Raw genomic sequence first — 20,555 nt, forward strand, 5'->3', positions numbered from 1 at the left:
GCACAAACAACAGTAACTCAAGTTTAGCAGAGTCCAACCAGTGTCAGAGGTAGTGTGCATCTCTGAGGGGAAGAACAGGATCAGTGAACCGTACATAGCAGCCTGTTTCTGCTGTGTCCGTTTACGAGCATCACCAGCCATTATCTTTGCATTCAATATTTCAAGCATTAGCTTTCTGATTTGGCTTAGTGTAAGAGACTATTTGCTACATAATTATATTGTATTTCATTTTCTTCTGTACACTACTATAATAATGATATTGCCTAATAAAATAATGTCAGATTTTAATTAGGTTAAAAGTAATTTGGTATATTAAGTTTTTTATTTGAGAAAATAAACTATCTGATAGCACATATCAAGCTGTCCATTTTTTTTTGTTTGTTTGCATTTGCTTTCATTTCCTGTTGTCCTTTACTTGTTGAAATAAGGGTGGGTTTTTTTCCTGGATGGTTTTAAGTTATTACAGCCCTTCACAGCCTTATGTCTAACATAGTGATGTTGTAGTGAGGACATAAGGTGCCTGACTTACTATTTATTAAATTGATAGTTTTGCAAAAATTCCTGCTCCTAATAAATAGCTGCACCTTGTTAATCACTGAAATGAATTAACTAGACTAATGGAGAGGGTATGGTAATATTCTGTGAAAGCAGTCCAGCAACAGGAGGCCTAAATTTGCTGGGAGGCGAAGACAGAATACATTTACATCAAAGGCAGTTCTCTAACAGAAGAGCTGATGCTAACCTTCTGTGGTGAGATACTTGAGGAATAACCGGGGATGTATGAACTGGCATAGAATATAGTTCTCTTCACAGTTCACTTTTATAAGAGTGTCCTGAAGAGCATCACAACATACATCCAAATAATGAAGAAGGATGAAAAGGGGAAAGATTCTTGTGCTCCTTACACCCTTCTTTTTAATTCTGTAATTCCTTTTGCTTTCCAAGTGACCTCAGTACTCTGTAAACTTCCACATCACATGTGGAGGAGGTATGTTCTCTGTTAGATACATCTCTGCACGTGACTAAAGCTTATCTTGCATTGGGAGATATTCCGACTCCTCCTTGAAGTGCCATTTCCAAGTACATTCCCTTTTATGTACACTGTTTGTAGGCTCTCCTTTTTGTTAGGCATTTATTAAGGACTAAACAGAAAAATGTTTGAGCCTGATTCAGCAGTCCATTCTTCAGTTAAGTACTTGGTCAGCACAGTGGAATTCAAACATGTACTTTGAGTCCAGTATGCGTGTAAAGGCTTTGCAGAATAAGGACAGATTAAAGAAAGCTTTTGTTGAACTGGAGCCCCTCTGAGTTTGCATTTCCTATGTGTTCACCATTAGAAGACTCAGAAATGTTTGCGTTGGCCTGTAATTTATTGTCACTTACATTTTTACAAACGTAGACATCTCATTACTTGCATTTTTTCTACTGTTTCTTCTGTTATAACACTGTACTGTCAGCCTACCTGTTCTGTTTCGGTTGGATATAAATATTGTGTTGCTGTACTGCTTAGGTGATTATTCATGGGTATGCAGGGAGACAGTCATAGAACGAGAATGAGCAGACACTGATTTTAATCATTCTGACTTTAGGATAGTTAGTATCTCAACTGGATATCTTAAGGACTGAACTATTGTAGCTAAGGCTGCCAAGTGAAATCACTCAACAATGCATGTGGAACTTGTTTTCCCTACAGAAACTTAGAGATTTAGACGTGTGTCCTTCAATCTGATCTGGTACTTGGAAACAGAATTAAAAGGAATAAGTTGTCATCTGCTTTAAAAGAATCTTCAGCTGAATGCAGCCACTGAAATGAGCAGGTTGTTTCACTTTTACCCAAGCCATTAGGCCACTCACAGGAGGAATCTGGCCAGGTGAAAAAAAAGAAAATCTCCCATTTCCTTATTCCCTGACAATAGCTAATTGCTAAACATGCCTTCTTCAGATATTAATTAGATCAGCCTGTAGGCTGCTCTTACTTGAATTAAGGATCTGATTTCTCTCTGCATGAGATTCATACAGACTCAGTAATCAAAGCTTTTTTTTTTATCTCAGAAGGTGTGCTTAACCCAAATATGCTCATAAATTTGTTAATTCCCATCCTAGTGCCATTCTTCTGTCTGAGTGGCTGCTCTCACTGAACTTTAGGACAAATTAACAGCTACCACTATGGGGGAATATACATGAACAATTTCATCGTTGCCTCATCAGTCTTTAATTTGTAATTTATCTTCCTTTCCTTTGATTAGATCTGGAGAGACTTGGATTTCTATGGGAATGTTTTTAAAGATTGTTTTCTTTAGCTGTGTTGTTTAGATATAATTCAGACTAATTTTTCATTAATCTATTTGTTATAATATTTCAGAAAATGAAAAAGTGAAAACAGGTCAAAGGGGTCTATTTCAGGTATAAAGATGAAAAAGTTTAAATTCTTGGTTCTCATTTGAATAATGGAAAACTCTTCGTAGCTGATAAGATTTTTTCAACTTCTCTAAATCAGTGGCTATTCAATTAACTGTTTGGATGCTGAAATTTTTTATTAGGTAAGGTCACAAAAGCCAATTATTAACTAATTTGTTTGACTTCCAACAATACTTAATTTTAGTGAAAGATTTTCACTGTACACACAAAGGAGCTCAATAATTTCAGCTGCCTGGGAAAGTATCATCTCCCACAGCTACCATTTGGTTTATTTGGATGTTTTTATAATTCTGAGGAGATGAAAGTACCTGCTGTCCTACAGCAAATAATAATCAAATCCCTATTTACAAAAACCTACAAATTGCATTATTAAAATTGACAGAAGCCAGGAAATACTTCCCAACACAATTGTATCACTGGCAGCTTACTCAATTGAATTTGGGTTTAATTATGGCAGCATAAGAAGAACTGAAAGATCCCTTTGACTAAGTAAGAGTTTAATTATACGTGAAATCCTGCAACCTCCTTTGTGTCTCTACAATGGCAAATAAAAGACCTGAGAGAAGACCAGAGTATCAATTACATACTTCCTGTGATTACGTCCTTATAACTTCTTATCCTTTGAGTTTCATTATGCTTTTGCCTATGAATTATTCTTTATCTAACCAGCTGAAAGAAGTACAATTGCAAATTTGAGTGTTTAAAGGTGATCAATACTTTATTGATCATATTTTTTTTAGAAAAGTAGTAAAAAAACCCCACGTATGTTGAAGGAAAAATGATAGTTTGAGCGAAATCCAGGTCCCTGATGAGGGCATGGCAAAACTGCACTAACAGATTAACACATCAGACAAGGAGATTTGGCAATGTATATCATCAACTTTTGTGTCCGAGTTTTGGGTTTTTCTTCTTTTTCTGGAAGGCACTCTTGAGTGTAACAAAAAAGAAATGACTGTAGATAGAGGTTACTTCTAACTACCCCTCAGCTGAACTACGGCTCTGAAATGTGATGCATGAGTGTAAAGGAAATCAGTATCTGCTTTATTAATTTTAAAATATTTGATAAAACTTAGATAAAATATCATTTTAAAATAGCATTTGAACAGAACTTTGAAAAGCTGTATTTAAATCTGTACCAGTCAGCTAAAATCAATCCCTACTGTTTATCAGAATTGTTTATCCAAAGTGATGACAATGAAGCACTGGAGAAAAGTTCTAAGCAATTCTTGTAAGACAGTTTTGTAAAGTTTCACATATATATTGTAAGTCCCAAGCATTGGCTTTCTTACATATCTTTCATGTCTGGAGTAGTAAGATTTTCTCTTGTATGAGAGAAGCCCTCCTTTGTGTTGCAGAGAAATGCTGAGAATTATACTCTACAAGCACCCATAAAAAGCAGGAAAACCATGATTTTGAGGTATATTTTGACCTAGTTAATAACGTTTTTAATTCCTAAACTTGATAATGCCATAGAAAATGACTGGTGATTCCTTTGTTCCCTGAAGCCAAACAGTCACGGCATCCTCTGTTAAAGTTATTATTCCGTACAGTATTAAAGTTGAAATTAGTCTATTTTAACTCATGTTTTCTATCTTCACATTGTCCTCTTTTTCTCTAATGATGAACCTCTTCACAATTTGTTTTTAAGACCTCACAGATAAGATTTGCATAGCATGCAGACTTCCTTGAAGACTGACTGTTATGAAAATGAGTTGCAGGAGGTGCGTTATTAGGCATTTTTCACAGTTTTCTACTAAGGATAAAAAGCTCCCAAAAGAGGAAGTTATGAAAAATCTGTTGGAAAATTCTTTCTTAAAACCAAAATATGCCTTTCGATCTAGAGATAATTTTCTTTTTTTTTTTTTTGTAACATTAAAATTGCAAAATCAGACAAAAATAAGAAGAGGCAGACTTGCTGAGGTGTTGGAGATAAGCTTAGCAACAGCTTTTATTTTCCTCCTTCACTGTAAATGCTCATCTAGATGAAATACAAACAAGCACTGTAAGTGCAATGCAATTATACCTAGCCTCAGGAAAGAGCATTGAACAATTTTATTACAGTGCTGAAGATTAGTCCTGGAATGTAAAGCTGAAAGACACCTATTAGAGACCTGCTTCATTAAAAGATGTGGAACAAGACATTCATAAGGCACCAATAAATCCATTAAGGGGAAAAGGGCTCTGAAATGGCCTTTCATGATTCTCATTATTAACTTCAAGGATTACTGAGATTGGTGACTTTGCAAAAACATTTTTAGCTAGCATTCACTATCCCTTTTAACTATTTGTTCTCCAGTCCAAATTCACTTGGAAATAAGCACCCATAACTCTTCTCTGGTTAGCTGAGCAGCATCCACCTGCCGGGGCTGAATTTGGACAAAATGGGAGAAGAGGAAGAAATCTAGGAAAATCTTCTCTCTCATATTACTATGAATCCTGCCTGAACAGCACTCCAAACCTGGCTGTTGACTACAACTTTTAAGTTCTTCAGAAAGTCATTGTAAACTAGATCCTAGCAGCCTCTTTCATTTTCATAAATCAAAATTTCAGATGCTGGTAAATCCTGAAAAGCAATAGCGGTTTGTTGTGTGTGGAGAGTGTTTTGATAAAACTGTCCCAAGCAACGGCGGACAAGAAGCCTGTGCTACTGAAAAAATGTTACCATTGTCTGCTCAAAGCTGGCTTTAAATATTGACCAGCTGCATAGAAAACAGCGTCTGATTTGTCAACAGCATGAAAAATAGCAACTGAGAAACCAGCACATATCGCTGCATCCTAATGCTTCCAATTCCCAGAGATACCAGAGCAAATATCTAACATTTGACATTTCATGGAAGAAAAAAACAAGGCTGTTTATATCAGGAGTTGCAGATTTCCTTGCTAGGGAAATACAGACTGCTCAGAATAAAGGATGCTTGAGTCTGGTTGATATTTTCTACCAAACGATGGTACTCTTTAAAAAAAAGTGATCTCGAGACACTCACTGTTGGTTTTACCAGTCTTCTGGAGCAAAACTTCCAGCTAGAAGTTGCATCCCAGAATGCTCCCAAGCGCTTCAGAGCCGCAGTGAGCACAACCGTACAGGACTTGGGCAGAGACGAGTGTTCCTTTTTTTCCTCTGTGCCTGCTGCAATGGAAAAGAAGAACTTTTATACAGCCTGAAAGACGGTCAAGGAATGTCACCGGTCAGGATTTGGAGCTTCTTTTTTCAAATGTACAACTGTGTAACAGCCATCACATGGGACTTGATAAATATTTCATGCCACAATTAATCAACTTCAGCAGAGGATTTTCCTCACTGGCATGCTTCCTGCCTCCCTGGGGCACTTCATCTGTCATGGACGAATGGGATAGGGATTTGTGGAAGTGTTAATGGGGTGGCTTTTCTCAGAGCCATCAAACTGTGTGTGCACATGCGTGTCAGGTCGGGAATTCTTGACAATCTCCTGAGAAGTGTATGGAACTCTCCAGAGGGGAGGGGAGCTCCTTCTTCAAGTATACAGGCAATTACTTCTTTTGATGGTTTTTTGGAGCTAATGGTTTAGATGTGGCAGGCATTGCTTTTACCATGCATAGAGTTAGCTCAAGAGGCAGAAATACACTAATTACAAGAAGGATTACTAAAATGAGGGTTAATAAAATACGCTATATACCCTATAAATACTAAAACAAGAAAAACTTTTGCATATGAGAGAGATTATTACAGTACTCATACAGCAAAGCACAACAGGAAAGGAAAGAAAAATGAGGCATTTAGTTCTCACCTTATGTATATTATATGATATTCCCTTCCAGATTTTATAAACAAATAAAGTACATTTAAAAAATAGACCAACTATGTTTCTGATACATGATAAACATGAAGGTGAAATTGTAATCAAAAGAGTTCAAATCAGACTAAATTATTTTTTTATTATTTTCCTTCAAGTGCTACTAACATCATAAAAGTTTTCAGCTTGAAACCCTGGTGGAAATGAAACATTCATGGTATCTTTTCCAGAGGCTGGAAACCTTATGCTTGGAATGATTTCTGCTCTGGAATCTCTGTAATATATTGAAACCTTAATACCTTGCTAATTGGTACCTTACTAACTAGCCCGTTATCAGAATTTTAATTAGATGCACGGTAGGTGTCCTCCCTACCTGCAGTGGAGGAGCTATTTCCTGGGGAGAAAATTGAAGGGAGAAAGATAGTGGAAGGGATCAATAGGAGACAAACATCATCTGATCTCTGCTATGGGAAGAGTGTACATTAATTAGTATTTTTTAAAATGTCTCAGATAATTTATTCTGTTTTGTAAAATACGTTAAAGTTCACTTTGTGACTTGCTCTTTTCCCCTGTTAGAACAAATGCTGCTTTTTTTTTTTTTCTTTTTTTTTTCTGTGACTTGAGGTGTTACAAGCAAAATGAGAAGTATTGGAACATGACTGTAGTCAGTTATGCTCATGGCCTGCCCCAAGAACTGAGCTGAGCGCATCCCAGGCTGGAAGCACGAGTCTCTGTAGTCTGAGTTAAAGAGCTGAGCTGTGTACCTGTGAGCTGGATCAAGGTGAACAAGGCTGAGAAGAGAGATGCCCAATACCTATGACCAATGGCATTAGTTGAGCCTGGGCTGTAGCACATTCTAGAATTAAAAATGCATACGAAAAGCTTGGAGAGCACAGTCAAATTAATTCATATCAATGGTGACTCAAAAATAACAATATTGATGAGTATTTTCTATCCTTTTTCTTCTATCAGGAAAAGATGTGAAGGAGGGATAGAAGATATCTATCTGAAAATACTGCCACCGCTGATGTTCTCATTAGCTTAATGGCATGTAGCCCATGGCAGAAAATTCTATGATTGTCATTTGGGATGAAAGCTGTTCTAAAATCTCCAAAATATCTCATACCGTGAGAGTCTTAAAATATAAAGACAAAGTTTCCTTCCCTCTCGAAGGAAGCCTGAGGTGTGTATAAACATAAAGTTATTTGTCAGGCCTGGTAATTTCCGTAAGTCCCAGCAGTGAAAAGGGTGATTCAGTTTCAGTAGACAGTGGGACATTCTGAAAAATTATGATCAGGTCCATGGAGCATTTTATATAAGGAGATATAAACATCAGTAAAAGTAAGGGGAGAATGAATTGCACAAAAGGAAAAACCAGTTAATGATTTTTACCCCACTGAAATGGTACTTTAGGAATGGGCTCTCAGAAGGGGAGAACTTGCTGTATGATTTGCATTATTTGAAAAATAAACTTTTTTTACTTAATTTTAGACTCCTAGAATCACAGAACAGTTTGGGTTGGAAGGGACCTTTAAAGGTCATCTAGTCCAATGCCCCTGCCAGAAGCAGGGACATCTCCAACCAGATCAGGTTGCTCAGGACTCCATCTAACCTGGCCTTGAAGGTTTCCAGGGATGGGGCATCCACCGCCTCTCTGGGCAACCTGTTCCAGTGTTCCACCACCCTCGTTGTAAAAAATTTCTTCCTGACTCATGTCTAGTCTGAATTTTGATTGGGAAAATTCTTTCATGTGGTGAATAAGGTCACATGCCCGTGGATGCACTGTAGATATTTAAAAGCAATAGCTAAGGAACATTTGTATGCAAGAGGCAGTATGAAGGAAGGGAGAAGAAAGAGGCAGTATGAGAGAAGGGAGAATAAAGTCACACCCCTTTTGTTTTCTATAAAGTTTGCAGCAGTCACTATGAGACCAGTGATTATTTCACAAATACTAGAGAACATTGATGGAATGAAAACAGCAAATTAATAAATGGAGGAAAATCTGTAAGATTTAAGTGTAAACTGTATTAAGAAACTGAAAGAAGATGATAAAATCCTTGTGCCAAAATCAAAATAACCCAGTCTCAGTCAATGAATATGAACAGTATATAGTCTGAAAACCAGCTGCACGTTGTTTGTAGAATAATTCTGAATACAGGAGAAGTCAAAGAAAATTATGATGGCCTGTGACCTACTCAACAAGTTATGAAAGTTAATCTAAAACTGTATTTACTCTGAGGTATTCACTCGACTGCCCTGCCTGCTAAAAGATGCTGTCTTTTCAAAGGGCTTTACTAACCTACCTGTCCTATGAGATCTGGTCATTTACCGTGGCAGATTTGTCCCCCGCTATGAGTTTGAGTAGAAACAGAAGAGTGGGGAACTCAGGCTGAGGTTAGCAGGATTACATCCTTTTTAATCTTTTATAGGCAGAGATTAAGGTTGGTCCAAGTACAAAAGATGTTACTACTAGCTGTCTAGTTAGGATGCAGGTTGGATCTGGCGTATTTTGAAGTATATCTCATTTTGCAGGTAGATGTGAGTCTTCCCTGACACCTCTAATCTAGTCAGACACCAGCTAGCTCCAGATCAGAGGCAGCACAGCCACATCTGTAAAGCACTACGCTGAGAGCTGTTATCTCTGCAGAAAGGCCGGGTGGATTAGCTCAGACTTAATGCCGCGCTACACACATCTGTATCGCTCATGGCCAAAATAGAGCATAAGGGTGAACTTGAATATCCCTGCAAACAGGCTGCAGCCGTAGCCTTTGTCCACTTCCTAGTGGGACTGCTGCTCACATCACAGAATGTCCACCATAGACAGCACATTAGCAGAGCCTTTATCAGAGAATAATTCACTTTCAGAATTGACTAGGCTGTTTGGAAAAGGCAGCTGTAATGTACCACCACTTCATTTGAACAGTGCATTTTGGAAGAAAACCACACACAACAAAAAAAACCTCTTATGTGATTGCCTTTCTTTCTCTGAGAAATAAAAGGAAACTGGTTTTCTATCCTGAATCCTTTGGTGATGGTAGACTTCAGCATGCAGTTCTTTTATCCTTCCTGTTATCTATGTATCTGGGTTTGCTATGGGATACGGTGGAATATTTTGGATTGCAGGCCTCTACAGAGCATCTCCTTTGTATCCCAAGTGATCCAGTGCTGTTTTGCACAGTCTAGTTGAGATAAGGATGTAGATCAAAATGCAGGTCAGAAGCCATAACCAGACTTGGCAGGGAGGAAAGGATATTGGTTTGCTAGAGTAATTACCATAGGAAGTGGTGATGCTGACACTGGTTTCATTTTTTGAGTGCTGCTAAAGATTTTTATCTTTGCTCTGAAGGCTTTAGTCTTTTACGGTTTGAATGCTGGCTGTGAAGGAAGCTGTCTCTTTTCTCTATACTCTATCCAGCAGTAGTGCTCTTCGAAATATTCTGAAGATTTTTATATGTGAAAACTGAAGGAAAATATATTCTTCCTTCTGAGCCTTTTACTGGAACTCATTTAATCATATGTACTATCTTGAATTTGAATGAATATTTGAAGTGTATTCGCTTGAGTAAATAGAGGATATTATGTTGTGGAGTAGAGATTTAGTTGCTGTTGTGGTTTTTTTTTTTTTGTCTCCTCTACCCAGAATTGGCTAGAAAGGCATTTTCTAAACTATAAAATGCTATCAAAATCTTTTATGATTTCTTCTGTCTTACATAATTTAAACTGAAGATTCCTTATTTGAGAAAACCTAAAATGAATTCCAGAGCTTGTGTTATGTAAGTCAAGTTACATCAAGCAGAAAAACTGAACATTGCCTTTGGGAGAGAGGGAGAAGGAGAAAACAAATGCTTGAAAGCAGAGTCTAGGGAATGGAATACAATTTGGGGACCAGCTTCTCCACAAACCGTCCCACAGAGAGGCTGGCAAAAGGCATTGGGTACACGTGGAGCACCAGGCAACCTCAAAGGTTCTCCAGGATGGATTATGGATGCTTATGTACCTATGTTCAGTCTGGGAATAATACTCAATATTTTCACATGTTTTTGTCTTCCAGAATGATTGAAGATTGTGGGAAAAGAGGAAATACCATGGCAGAAAGAAGGCAGCTGTTTGCAGAAATGCGTAAGTACTTCCTAGAAATGTTTCGCTGTGATAGACCAAGCCAGTTGCAATGCAGTGTCAGTAACATTTATGCAAGCTTTCTACCTCAGGTAACTCATATCTCCATTTCACAAATGGTTTAATGTTGTGAGACCAAAACTACAGGAAAATGGGCTGATTTGACCAAATAGCAGGAGAGAGGGATTTTCTAAATCAGATTTTGTGATTGTATTATTTTAATCAGTATCTTCTTGAAACAAAAATGCTGCAATACACCGGTAGCAATGAAGAGGATAAAGCTCTCCAAAAGACTCGTGACTTGAGATAAAGACAGTTGATTAAGTGATGGAAAGAGAGAACGAAAAAACCCAACAAAAAACAACAAGTGATGCAGATGTGGTCGGTCACTCACCACCTCCCAAAAACAGACTGATGCCCAGCCAGTCTCCAGGCAATGTCCATGTTGGAAGACAAAACTCTTCATCCCCTTTCCCTGCCTCGGTTTTATTGCTGAGCATGACATTATATAGTATGGATTATCCTTTTGGCCAGGTGGGGTCATCTGTGCTGGCTGTGTCCCTTCCCAACCTCTTGCCCACCCCCAGCCAACTCTGGGAGGGGACAGAGTAGGAAACAAAAAGGCCTGGGTGCTGTGCAAGCACTGTTCAGCAATAGCTAAAACATTGGTGTGTTATCAACACTTTTTTAGACACCAATCTAAAACACAACACCATGCAGGCTAAGATAAAGTTAACTCCATCCTAGCCAGACACGGTATAGGGATTCCTGTACTATATGCTCCACTTCAGACATTTTTATAGTTTCTAGTGAAGCTTTGTGTTCCCTGCAGAATACTGTCAGGGATGTATTACACTAACAGTGTTCCTGCAGTTCCCTTGACAGTCATCTCGACAGTCATCTCTTATTTCTCTTGCAAACAATCCACCATTTCTCAAGGAAATTGTATTACATATGAAGTTTGAGACTCTCACCCTGTTACTAGATTTACCTAAGTTCTGTCTATAATTACTAACCTTCCTATTATTTTTCCCATGCAACACAGTAAAAAATGACAGAACACCTCTCCCATCTTCTGAGGGAGACTAAAAGGAGCATTTCTGGGACTTGAGCAATGGTGCACACTGAAAGGCCAGGTCTGTTCTTTTGAATTAGATGTACTCAGGACTGTTCTCCAGGGGTGAGCCCAGGGATGACTGAATGCCCTACATTTGCGCTCCTGAGCTCTCGAAATTAAGGACTTCTCATTCAGAAGATCTACTGAGAACAGTCTTGGCCTGTTCCATTGTGTCCACTAACTCAGTTGTGCCCTGTAATTATTTGAATATCACACAAGGCATTCTGTTGTAACTCAAATGGATATTTCTCGTGTGTGCAACATCTTGGAGCAGTGGAGGGGTGGAGGGAGGGGTTGTTCTTTGTCCAGAAGCAAAACAAAAAAAAAAAAAAAAGAAAAGAAAAACAAGTAAAAGGGATGATGCATTTGCCCATTATCAGAACATACTATACTTTTACTTAGAATTATAGAAAGAACTTGAACTTGTATCAGCTAAAGTCAATAGCACAACTTCCATTAGCTTCAGTTGGTTTGAAATATTCCTAAAATGGAAGATAATTGCTTAAGACTTTCTGTGAGTATTTATGGCTTGTTCCCACAGCTTTGAAGGCTGTTTTGCTCTTGGGTTGTTTTGAAGGAGTTAAGGACGTGTTCGAAAATTTACAATCAGTAGTTGTAAGCAGAGGAGGAACTGTTTTCCCACAGTGTACACAAATAGTTATTATCTACTATTTTTCTTTCATGTTTTAGTATTTTAACATATTTACTTGAGTCTGGTTTGTCTTACGTGTGCTTCCCATTTCTGTTTGCCTCCCTTCCTTCCTCCTGCTGCACATGCACGCAGAGAACTGGGTTCCAGCTAGGTGAAAAGAGGGGAAAATACGAAGTCTTTGTGAAAAACTAAATATGTTTGAGGCAAAGACATGTCCATATTCATAGAACACTGAATTTTGCGTTTGGAGAGTCCCTTGGATTCCTGTGTGTGTAAAGGGTGTGCTTCACTGAAACAGAAGCTCAGCCTGGCATTGCATTCAGGTGGCCTCAGCTGTGTGCAAGCTCACATGATCCACGTTTAACAAAAACCGTGTGCTCCACACACCCTGCATACTGTGGGCCATTCAAAGCTTCTTAACATTATAACAAACACAAGCTTCAGGTAAAAAGTTGTCTGTACAACTTGCTGATGTTGGAGGAAGAAAATTCATAATATAGAGGACTTTGCCAGTGTTTTAGGTTGTTGCGGTCATATCTGCAAGTCTGTGATGAAAACCCTACAATACTTCTAGAAAGTGGGTCATGTTTCAGACTACACAAGACAGCAAAGACAAAAATCCAACTTTTCCTGCCTTTTTAAGTAGGAATTTGTTCTGAACAAAGAATAGATGGTTTTGGCTCTCACTTTAGATTTGGGACACTATAAGATTTTCCCTGTATTTAAAGAAGTTTAGTTTGACTTTTTTCTTTCCTTTCCTTCAGAAGAGGCATATTTCTAGTTTCAAATTACAAGCTTCTCTGAATTAATATAATACTCAATAGCATCTTCTGCAGAGTCTTGTGGTTAAAGCTTTAATTGTATCTTATAGCTCAAAATGCACCATTGGATGTCAAATCACTAGGCTACCCTTAGTCTTACCTAGCGTGCTCAGGTGTATCCGGACTGATAAAAAGAGTTCAAAATGTGGATCACATTTTGATATATGTGGATAATATGTGGAGCACATGTTATCCAGCAAGAAAACAGCAGCCAAAACGTGCAGTGTATCCTTTTATTATTTTTGCGAACTGCAAACAGTGTTACATGAGATGAGCATGTTCAAAGGAAACAGAGCGAATCAGAGGAAGCAGACAAAAGGAAAGAGAGGCCACTGGCAATCCTCTAGGCAAGTTACAAATTCCCAGTCTCATTTGCTATGCTCAGTCCCGCACTTCTTTCCACTTGTTTTTCAGGACTTTCCATGTAAGTGAAGAAACTTTTCTACAGAATTTATTTGACAAATAGATCTCTGACTGCAGCAAAATGTGAATCATGATAAAATTCAATTGTCTGTTCCAGGGATTTAGCAGCAAAAATACCTGCTCCTAAAATAATATCAAAACAATAACCATCCGTTGTGTGTGTAAATAGTAAAGAAAAACAGCAACATTATTGTCTACAAACTACAAGTTTATTTAGGATTAATACTGCAACCTAGGAAGTTCAGTGAGCCAGCATCTCACTTTGCTTTGTATCTTTACATCTTGTTAAAAGGCTGAAGTTTTACAAAGCAGCACTGGAAGCTTTTATTAGTAGCTTTCACTAAAGTTAAGAGGGAAAAAGTTAAGTTTATTTCACTCATTGATTCTGTTAAAAAGGAAAGACTTGGTGTTACAGACATTATCCTCCCCTTTACCAGTAAAGAGGTTTTCCAAAAGCTGTCAATGAGATACTAATGGAGAAGAAAAAAAACCCTCTGTAATTTAACAGTAAAGCATATGATGAAGAAAATAAAAAAACTTTCCAGATCTGATGTTAAGTAGCTACGGGTTCCTTCTTCCAGGAACAGATGGTGTTGAGACAGCCAACTGGCTAAAAGGAGTAGCTGGGAGCCCTGGGAAGATGGTGTGGAGAATCCGTTCAGGAAAAGAGCAGAGTCTGGGGAGAGGGGAGAGTATCATTCTAATTTTTGTCTTGCAGGTCAGAGCACATTTGACAAATTTAGGTCCAAAGGATGGCAGATTATTTAAGAAAGAGTAGGCGAACAATGCCAACGTGTCCATATGTACAGCAGTGCAGCTGAGCAGCCAGTGTAATAATATCAAGATGAATCTTAAAGAAAGTGTTTGGGAAGCATGTTTAAAAGCAGAATAGGGCCATATTCCACTCCACTTACAGCCTGATTGTACCTTGTTTGGAAGTGTCTCATGCGGACAGTTCCTTAAGAAAGTCTATTTTTTGTAACTTGGTACCTTGCTCAGCTGAACAGAACAGATTTTGCTTCTGTTACAGGGCCAACTGCAGTGAAAAATCAAATATGCAAAAACTTAATTGAATATGTTTCCATCAAATGTGTGGTAAAATTAATAAGCAGTCTTGTGTTAACACTGGCCATATTGTAGCTATGAAGCAACATTTATTTATGTAAGACATACCAGCCAAGGAGAAGGATTTAAATCACAATCTCCTCATCTGCTTTTTGAGAATTTTGGAAAGTATTATAAGTGGTACACAGCAGCAGAAAGCTGTGCCAGGTTCTGTCCCCATTTTGGTCCCTCTCTGCTGCCCTTGTGTGTGAAGTAGCTACCAGTCAGTTTATACCCATCTCCTGGACGCCTGCTTTGGAAATGTTACTGGATCTTGAAGTCGGAGCAGCCAGGGCCAAGCTATGAGAGCTGACCCTTTGAGATCTGCATTGCAGAGAACATAGCTCCGCAAAATGGAGAGAGGCCTCACAGCCTTTGCGTTATTTTTGCCCACTTCTGCAGATTGCTATCAGTCTTTTCATTACGGCATGATGTTGTTTCTAATTTGGTTTGCTGGCAATACCTTGTTCTGATCTGCCATGTCAGCCAAAGATATTTGTGATGGGCTTTGTTGTTAAATATTAAAAGTAGATGGAGGTTTTCCCTGCTGTTGGAGCCTGGCCAGTGTGTCTTTTAGCCTGCAGCTTGACCAGATTGTTCTTCAAAGTGACAGACACAGTGGGCTGACTATTCCTTGCCTTCCTTTATGAAAGTCTTTTAACACTGTAGCTCCTGCCATTCCCCTTCTTTCTCCTCACTCCTCTCTACTCTCCCTGCAAAGGAGAGAGCCTTGAAAATTGTTAAACAAAGTCAGCTCATGTGTCCTCTTTGTTCTCTGGCTTCCCTGCCAGGAAAGATAAGCACAGGTTGTATTCCATACAAATGTCACTGTTATTCTCTTCCTCTAGGGGCTCAAGACCTGGATCGTATCCGTTTGTCCACCTACAGAACAGCGTGCAAGCTTCGATTTGTTCAGAAGAAATGCAACTGTAAGTGTGTCAGCACTTCTTTCGTATCCCATTGTTACTAGCTTTCCATGGCACTCCCCGATCTGTCCTTCAAGCCAGTCACGAATGGGCACTGTTTGATTCAAAGTACACTAATCAGTGCCTGGGAAGATTTTAAATATTAACCTGTTTACGTAAGGAACTTGTCTCTAACATGCCAGTGATTCAGTCGTAGAAGGGTGGGTTGTGATGCAGACCACAGCTTTATTTACTAAGTACGTTAACTACATTCTCCAGGTTTTTTTTGTAAAATAACACTTGGGGGTTCCAGCAAGATCCTGCAAGTTAAATACTTTTGTAGCGACTCTGTGGAGAACAAATGGTGGTTCCAGTCCCTCTTCTATTTGAGGTGCAGCAAAGTAAGTGTAATGTCAGTCAGCCCCCTTTGTTCCAGAAGGCCAGGTAGAGACATCATTTCTGAGAAGGTGAACCTGCTTGTAATCTCTGTATGTCTGTCTTCCTCTGTTTAAGCTTCATGCTTGAGATGTTTCCCACTTGACGGGTGGGATTTTTAACACTTCTTTTGAGATTCAGAATTTCTTCCTTTACAGTTGCAGTTTCTGTTAGCAGAGTCATGAGAAAAGGTGTGAACTTTGAAAGGGAAATACATATAAAATCTGTAATGGATTGTATAATTTCTTCTTCATCCAAAATACTTAGAATGGTGGGGTTTGGTTTATGCGTTTTACCAGACCTTTCCACATTAAGTTAAAAAAAAAATCCTAAACAGGGGAACTTTTGCCAGCAGTAGCAGTAGGGAGAGGACTAATGCAGAGAAAACAAGTTTTTTAGTCTTCATATCTAAACTACAATGACAGTGTGGCTACGCTTGTTCTATGCACGGTGGTAAGTATGTTAAGAAATGCTCACTGCAGATAGAGATTAACTGCCCAGAGAGAGTTCCTAGTTTTGAGGCTACATATATCTGCCTTACAGAAGTGTTTAGCTTATGCTGTCCAAACATACTGGAGAGGCCAAGCTGTGGCAGAAAAGACTTAGGAGAGTATTTATTGGGTTATTAGCTACAGAGCTAGTCTTTCTATCACTTCTGCAGCACATTTCTCATGGTTTTAATATGTGAAGTATGAATTGAAGGATTAATATCACATTATAAGCAGGCTGTCAGACAGAAAACCCAGGAGGGGTTTAGTACCTGCCCAGCAGCTGGCTTCTCCCGTTCAGAAGAAAATGCGTTGAAAGACACTATTATATTGCATTCAGTTGTTTATTTTAATTTTTTATGTTTAAGAGGCTAAAATATTAACTTCATTTATTTCATGGTAACTGAATACAATAGCCTGAGGTGACAAAAGTATCCAATTAAGTTGACAGTGATAGCAAAGTCGTAACACTAATTACTTTGATAACTGTATACAAAGCAAATGAAAAAAACTGAGGGTACAATAGCCTCATTGTTGGGAGTGGCTGGCTGGCTAAAAATACTGGTTGTTAATCTTAACTTTGTTCCTGTTATTTATCAACTGTGATCTGCTTTTGTGGAACTATTGATTCTCTTCATAGATAACCACTACACATGCCCTTCAGTTTGCCAGCTTGTGCCAAGTCATTCACGGACAGTGCTTGCCTTCTGGTTGCCGTTGATGACCTAGGAGGAGTGATTGCTGATCTTATATCGAGAGTTATACTATATCATCCTCTTCTGAAGAAAAAAAAAAGAAGGGAGAGACTTAAAACAAAAATGTCATCCTCAGAATTAGGTTCTGTGCAACTTAGGCAATAATGCTTGTTGCTCTGGGTTGAATTGCATGCGTTTTTTTCACTGTCAAGTGCAGTTTTCTTCTGGTTGTTTCTGGTAAACTGCTGTTTTCCCAGATAGCTTTCTCTTATTAGTGGGAAAGTAAGTCCTTTGTTCACTCAATGTGATTTCAAGCAATGGCTGTCCAAGGCAGAGCTTCTAAACATAGATCCACTGAGCTGAGCACTGCCCTGAAGTGGTTAATATCAGACCTCCGGCTCATGTCAGCTACTCTTTTTTTTTTTTTTTTCCCCAATAGTAAGTTCAGGAGAAAGAAAAAAAAAAAAAAAGAGACATGGGGGAAAAAAAGCTTTCTGCTGCATCTGAGCTGTTTCATTTAGGGGAGAATATAAAATGAAAAAGCTCAAAGGCAGTTCTGCTCCACTCCCAGTGCACAGCACCTCTTGTCACTCAGGCCATCCTCGTCCTCTTTCAGCTGTGCTCTCCTGCCCTGTCCTGGCACATCGGCCTAGACTTACTAGGGAAAAAATTGCTTGGAAAGGGTGTATTTAAGGCGTTCTTTTAAAGCACAAATTCAGTAAATTGCAGGGAGCTGCTCTTGGCTGCGGGCTGAAGGTGTATGAGGAGGGAAGCAGAGAGCTGCTTTGAGTGCCAGAAGTGGCTGTTCCAAGAAAAGCGGAGCAGAGGTTTTATTAACATCATCTTTTTTACCCGAAGGTGCCCATTAGCACAGGCAGTCATGGCATAGCATCTAACAGGCAGCTACGCTTATCACAAACAATGCACTGTTTGTTTCTGCTGTCTTCAACGCAGACACAGACACGGGTTCATCTCCTGGCCTCCCTTTGGGAATTCTTCTCTCTGTACAGAAGATGTAGATACCTTTTCTGTAAAAAAAAAAGAAAAAATCAAAGAAATACTGAAGAATTCTTGGGAAGATCTTGAGATTTAGGCATGAATAATTCCAAATGAATGCCAAGAGTCCTGGACAGACAGACCCCAGAGAAAACACTGCTGGTGGTTACGTCACCGTCAGATCTCAGAATGTAAAGGAGGAGTGTGTGAGCTGACTGTGGCTGCTCTACTGGATCACGGTGTTGGATATAGTCTCAGAAATAGCAACACTCTAATCATTTGAGGTTAAATTTCATTATTTGGGATAATAAAAGCAGATAGGAAGCAGGCGCAGAAACTTGATCAAACATGCTCCATGTTTATTCTGGTCTGTACTGTACAAAATGTACGAAAGGCAAGTAGCTGACTTCTTCATCATCTAAGTTTTCTAAATGTGGTTTAAAAGTGGCCCTAAATAGTGCACACTGCAAGAATCAAGGTGGGTGGTGGAAAATCTACAGGTGAGCACTGAGGTCTGCAACGGTCGCAGAACTTGAAAACCCTACAAGCCAATGTTGCTCTGACTAAGTCAAATGTTAAAGTATTGTCCTTCACTTCCAGTGCATCAGGGCAAGTTTTGGAGCACCTGATATACATTTTCACCATACAGACTCCCACTCAGCTCCCCTTACTGCTAGGAAAATGCCATCTTAACAAGGTTGATTTACAGCTGTTTATCCGTAGCATTCAGACACAGAAGCGTAATAAGCTTTCCCAAAACGAAAGATGAAGGACCAATGACAGCAGTTGCATGTATCTCTCAACGTTCACTGGTATTCAGGAACCACCAAAAAGCACAATTTATAGTTATCCCGTGTTCATTGTGCAGTTGGTTTATTTTAATATTTGATTTTCAGTAAATTTATTAACACCCGATTGTTTATACAGAAAAACAAGATGAAATACCATGTTCACATACAAATTCCCTTTGGGCTATGGTGGCAGCAGAAGCAGAACGTAACAGCGTGTCGTAATCAAAACCATTATACAATTATACATCACTCACTGGTACAGAACTGTACAGCTGGAAAACTACTGCTATCCTTGATGAACTTTCCTGAATGTGTTGTGAGATTATTATATGACTCTGGCTGCAAAAAGCAGATTTTGCTGATTTCCCTAGATCAGAATAAATCACTGGCTGTTGAAAGCTTGAATCTGAAGCCATGCTGGTGATAGTAATACGGAGCTTAATTAATACAGACAAAAAGAGAGCTTGCTTCTCTAGCATTTTAATCCCAGTACCTTAGGGCTTCAGTGTCTTTCTTTCTCTCTTCAGTATTCTTCTGCATGAGTGAGTTGGGTTGTTGTTTTTTGGGGTTTTTTTTTGCATTGTTTCATCTTATCCAAGTTGTAGTACAGCTGTTTCCACACCGGGAGCACTGCTGCCATGACTGTAACGGGAACCTTGTGAGTGTCCAAGACAAATCTCCTCTACCTCCACCCTGCTCTTCCTCCTACCTCCTCTGGGCTTAAGTAATCACAGCTGAGGCATGTGGGCATGTCAGCTCAATTTCCATACTAGCTTTTGAGTGCCTCCCTGATCTGATCTGCCTTTTTACATTTGTTCTACTTTAGAATAATTCTCACCCTCCTGAAATATAATAGTTTCCCACTGAAAATGAATGACAGTTATTGTAAACACACTATTTTTAGATGCTTTTCTTAAAGCTTTTTTTCTGTCTGTACTCCTATACCTCCTGTAACACTACAGCAAGCTGCTGAAACTGGTTTTGTCCTAGGAAATGACAACTTGGGTATCAAATGATGAGATCAGCCTGTGTGAGCTGCTGGCCACAGGATAGCAAGCACTTTTAAAAAATTATTTTATTAAACCTAAATAAAGTTACTAGGGTTTGGTGTTTGGTTTGTTTTTTTTTTTATACTGGACTGACACCTAAAATATTTTATCCTATCCCATTCAATATGCCATTCACCACTAAATGAAAAGTCACAGTATCTGGTACTTGTAGTAAAAGAAAAGGATATGAAAGTCTTGATTCCACACTGGAAATGGTGCTGTGACCTTTGTGTTTTTCAGTGGCTGAGGAAGTCAACAGGAAATCCAGGTTCAACTTTCTCTTCTGCATGATAAAATCTGCCCTGACCTTGCATATCCAAAAAGTTCCCTAAATACAAAGCTAGAGGATATTCAGAAGTGTTCCAGTCTGTCCTGTTGATGCTTAACCACCAAATCTTTTCTCTTTATATGTTAATTGATTTAGGAACCGACAACTGCTTTTCTTCACTTACACGAGAGCTCTTGCCACCATAGTATAAAGCCATTCTTTCTTTGACTCAGCGAGTATTTTTTTTCTCTAAAGGGAAGCTGAGTGCATAAGAAGTGCTCGATGGTGGTGTCCTCGCTGTGCAAGAATCCCATGAAGATCCCTGCCATGGCAGGAAGCATTCATTCTCAATATCCTGCCTTTTACTTTTTTTTTACTTTTTTACTTTTTTTTTTTTTTTACTTTTTTTTTTACTGCCTTTTACTCAAAAACTGTATACCCTGTGCAATTTTGTGCTTGCCTCTCCTTTTTTTCTCAGGACGACCATCAGAAGCAGAGCTATCGAAT

At 38.9% G+C, this 20,555-nt stretch overlaps 1 protein-coding gene across 6 annotated transcripts in view; it reads left to right on the forward strand.

The window, feature by feature from the left end:
- DTNA (dystrobrevin alpha) overlaps window positions 1-20,555 on the forward strand; it is a 234,292-nt gene that overhangs the window by 121,713 nt on the left and 92,024 nt on the right. For all 6 annotated transcript variants that reach the window (XM_086740776.1, XM_086740782.1, XM_086740778.1 and 3 more), the window contains 2 exons: window positions 10,240-10,307; window positions 15,270-15,350. In XM_086740776.1, coding sequence (XP_086596902.1) covers window positions 10,241-10,307; window positions 15,270-15,350 — 148 coding nt within the window. In that variant the 5' untranslated portion in view covers window position 10,240. The remainder of the gene's footprint in view (window positions 1-10,239; window positions 10,308-15,269; window positions 15,351-20,555) is intronic.

This window comes from Chlamydotis macqueenii, chromosome 2, assembly GCF_036417535.1.
Source record: "Chlamydotis macqueenii isolate bChlMac1 chromosome 2, bChlMac1.mat, whole genome shotgun sequence".
NCBI classification, from domain to species: domain Eukaryota; kingdom Metazoa; phylum Chordata; class Aves; order Otidiformes; family Otididae; genus Chlamydotis; species Chlamydotis macqueenii.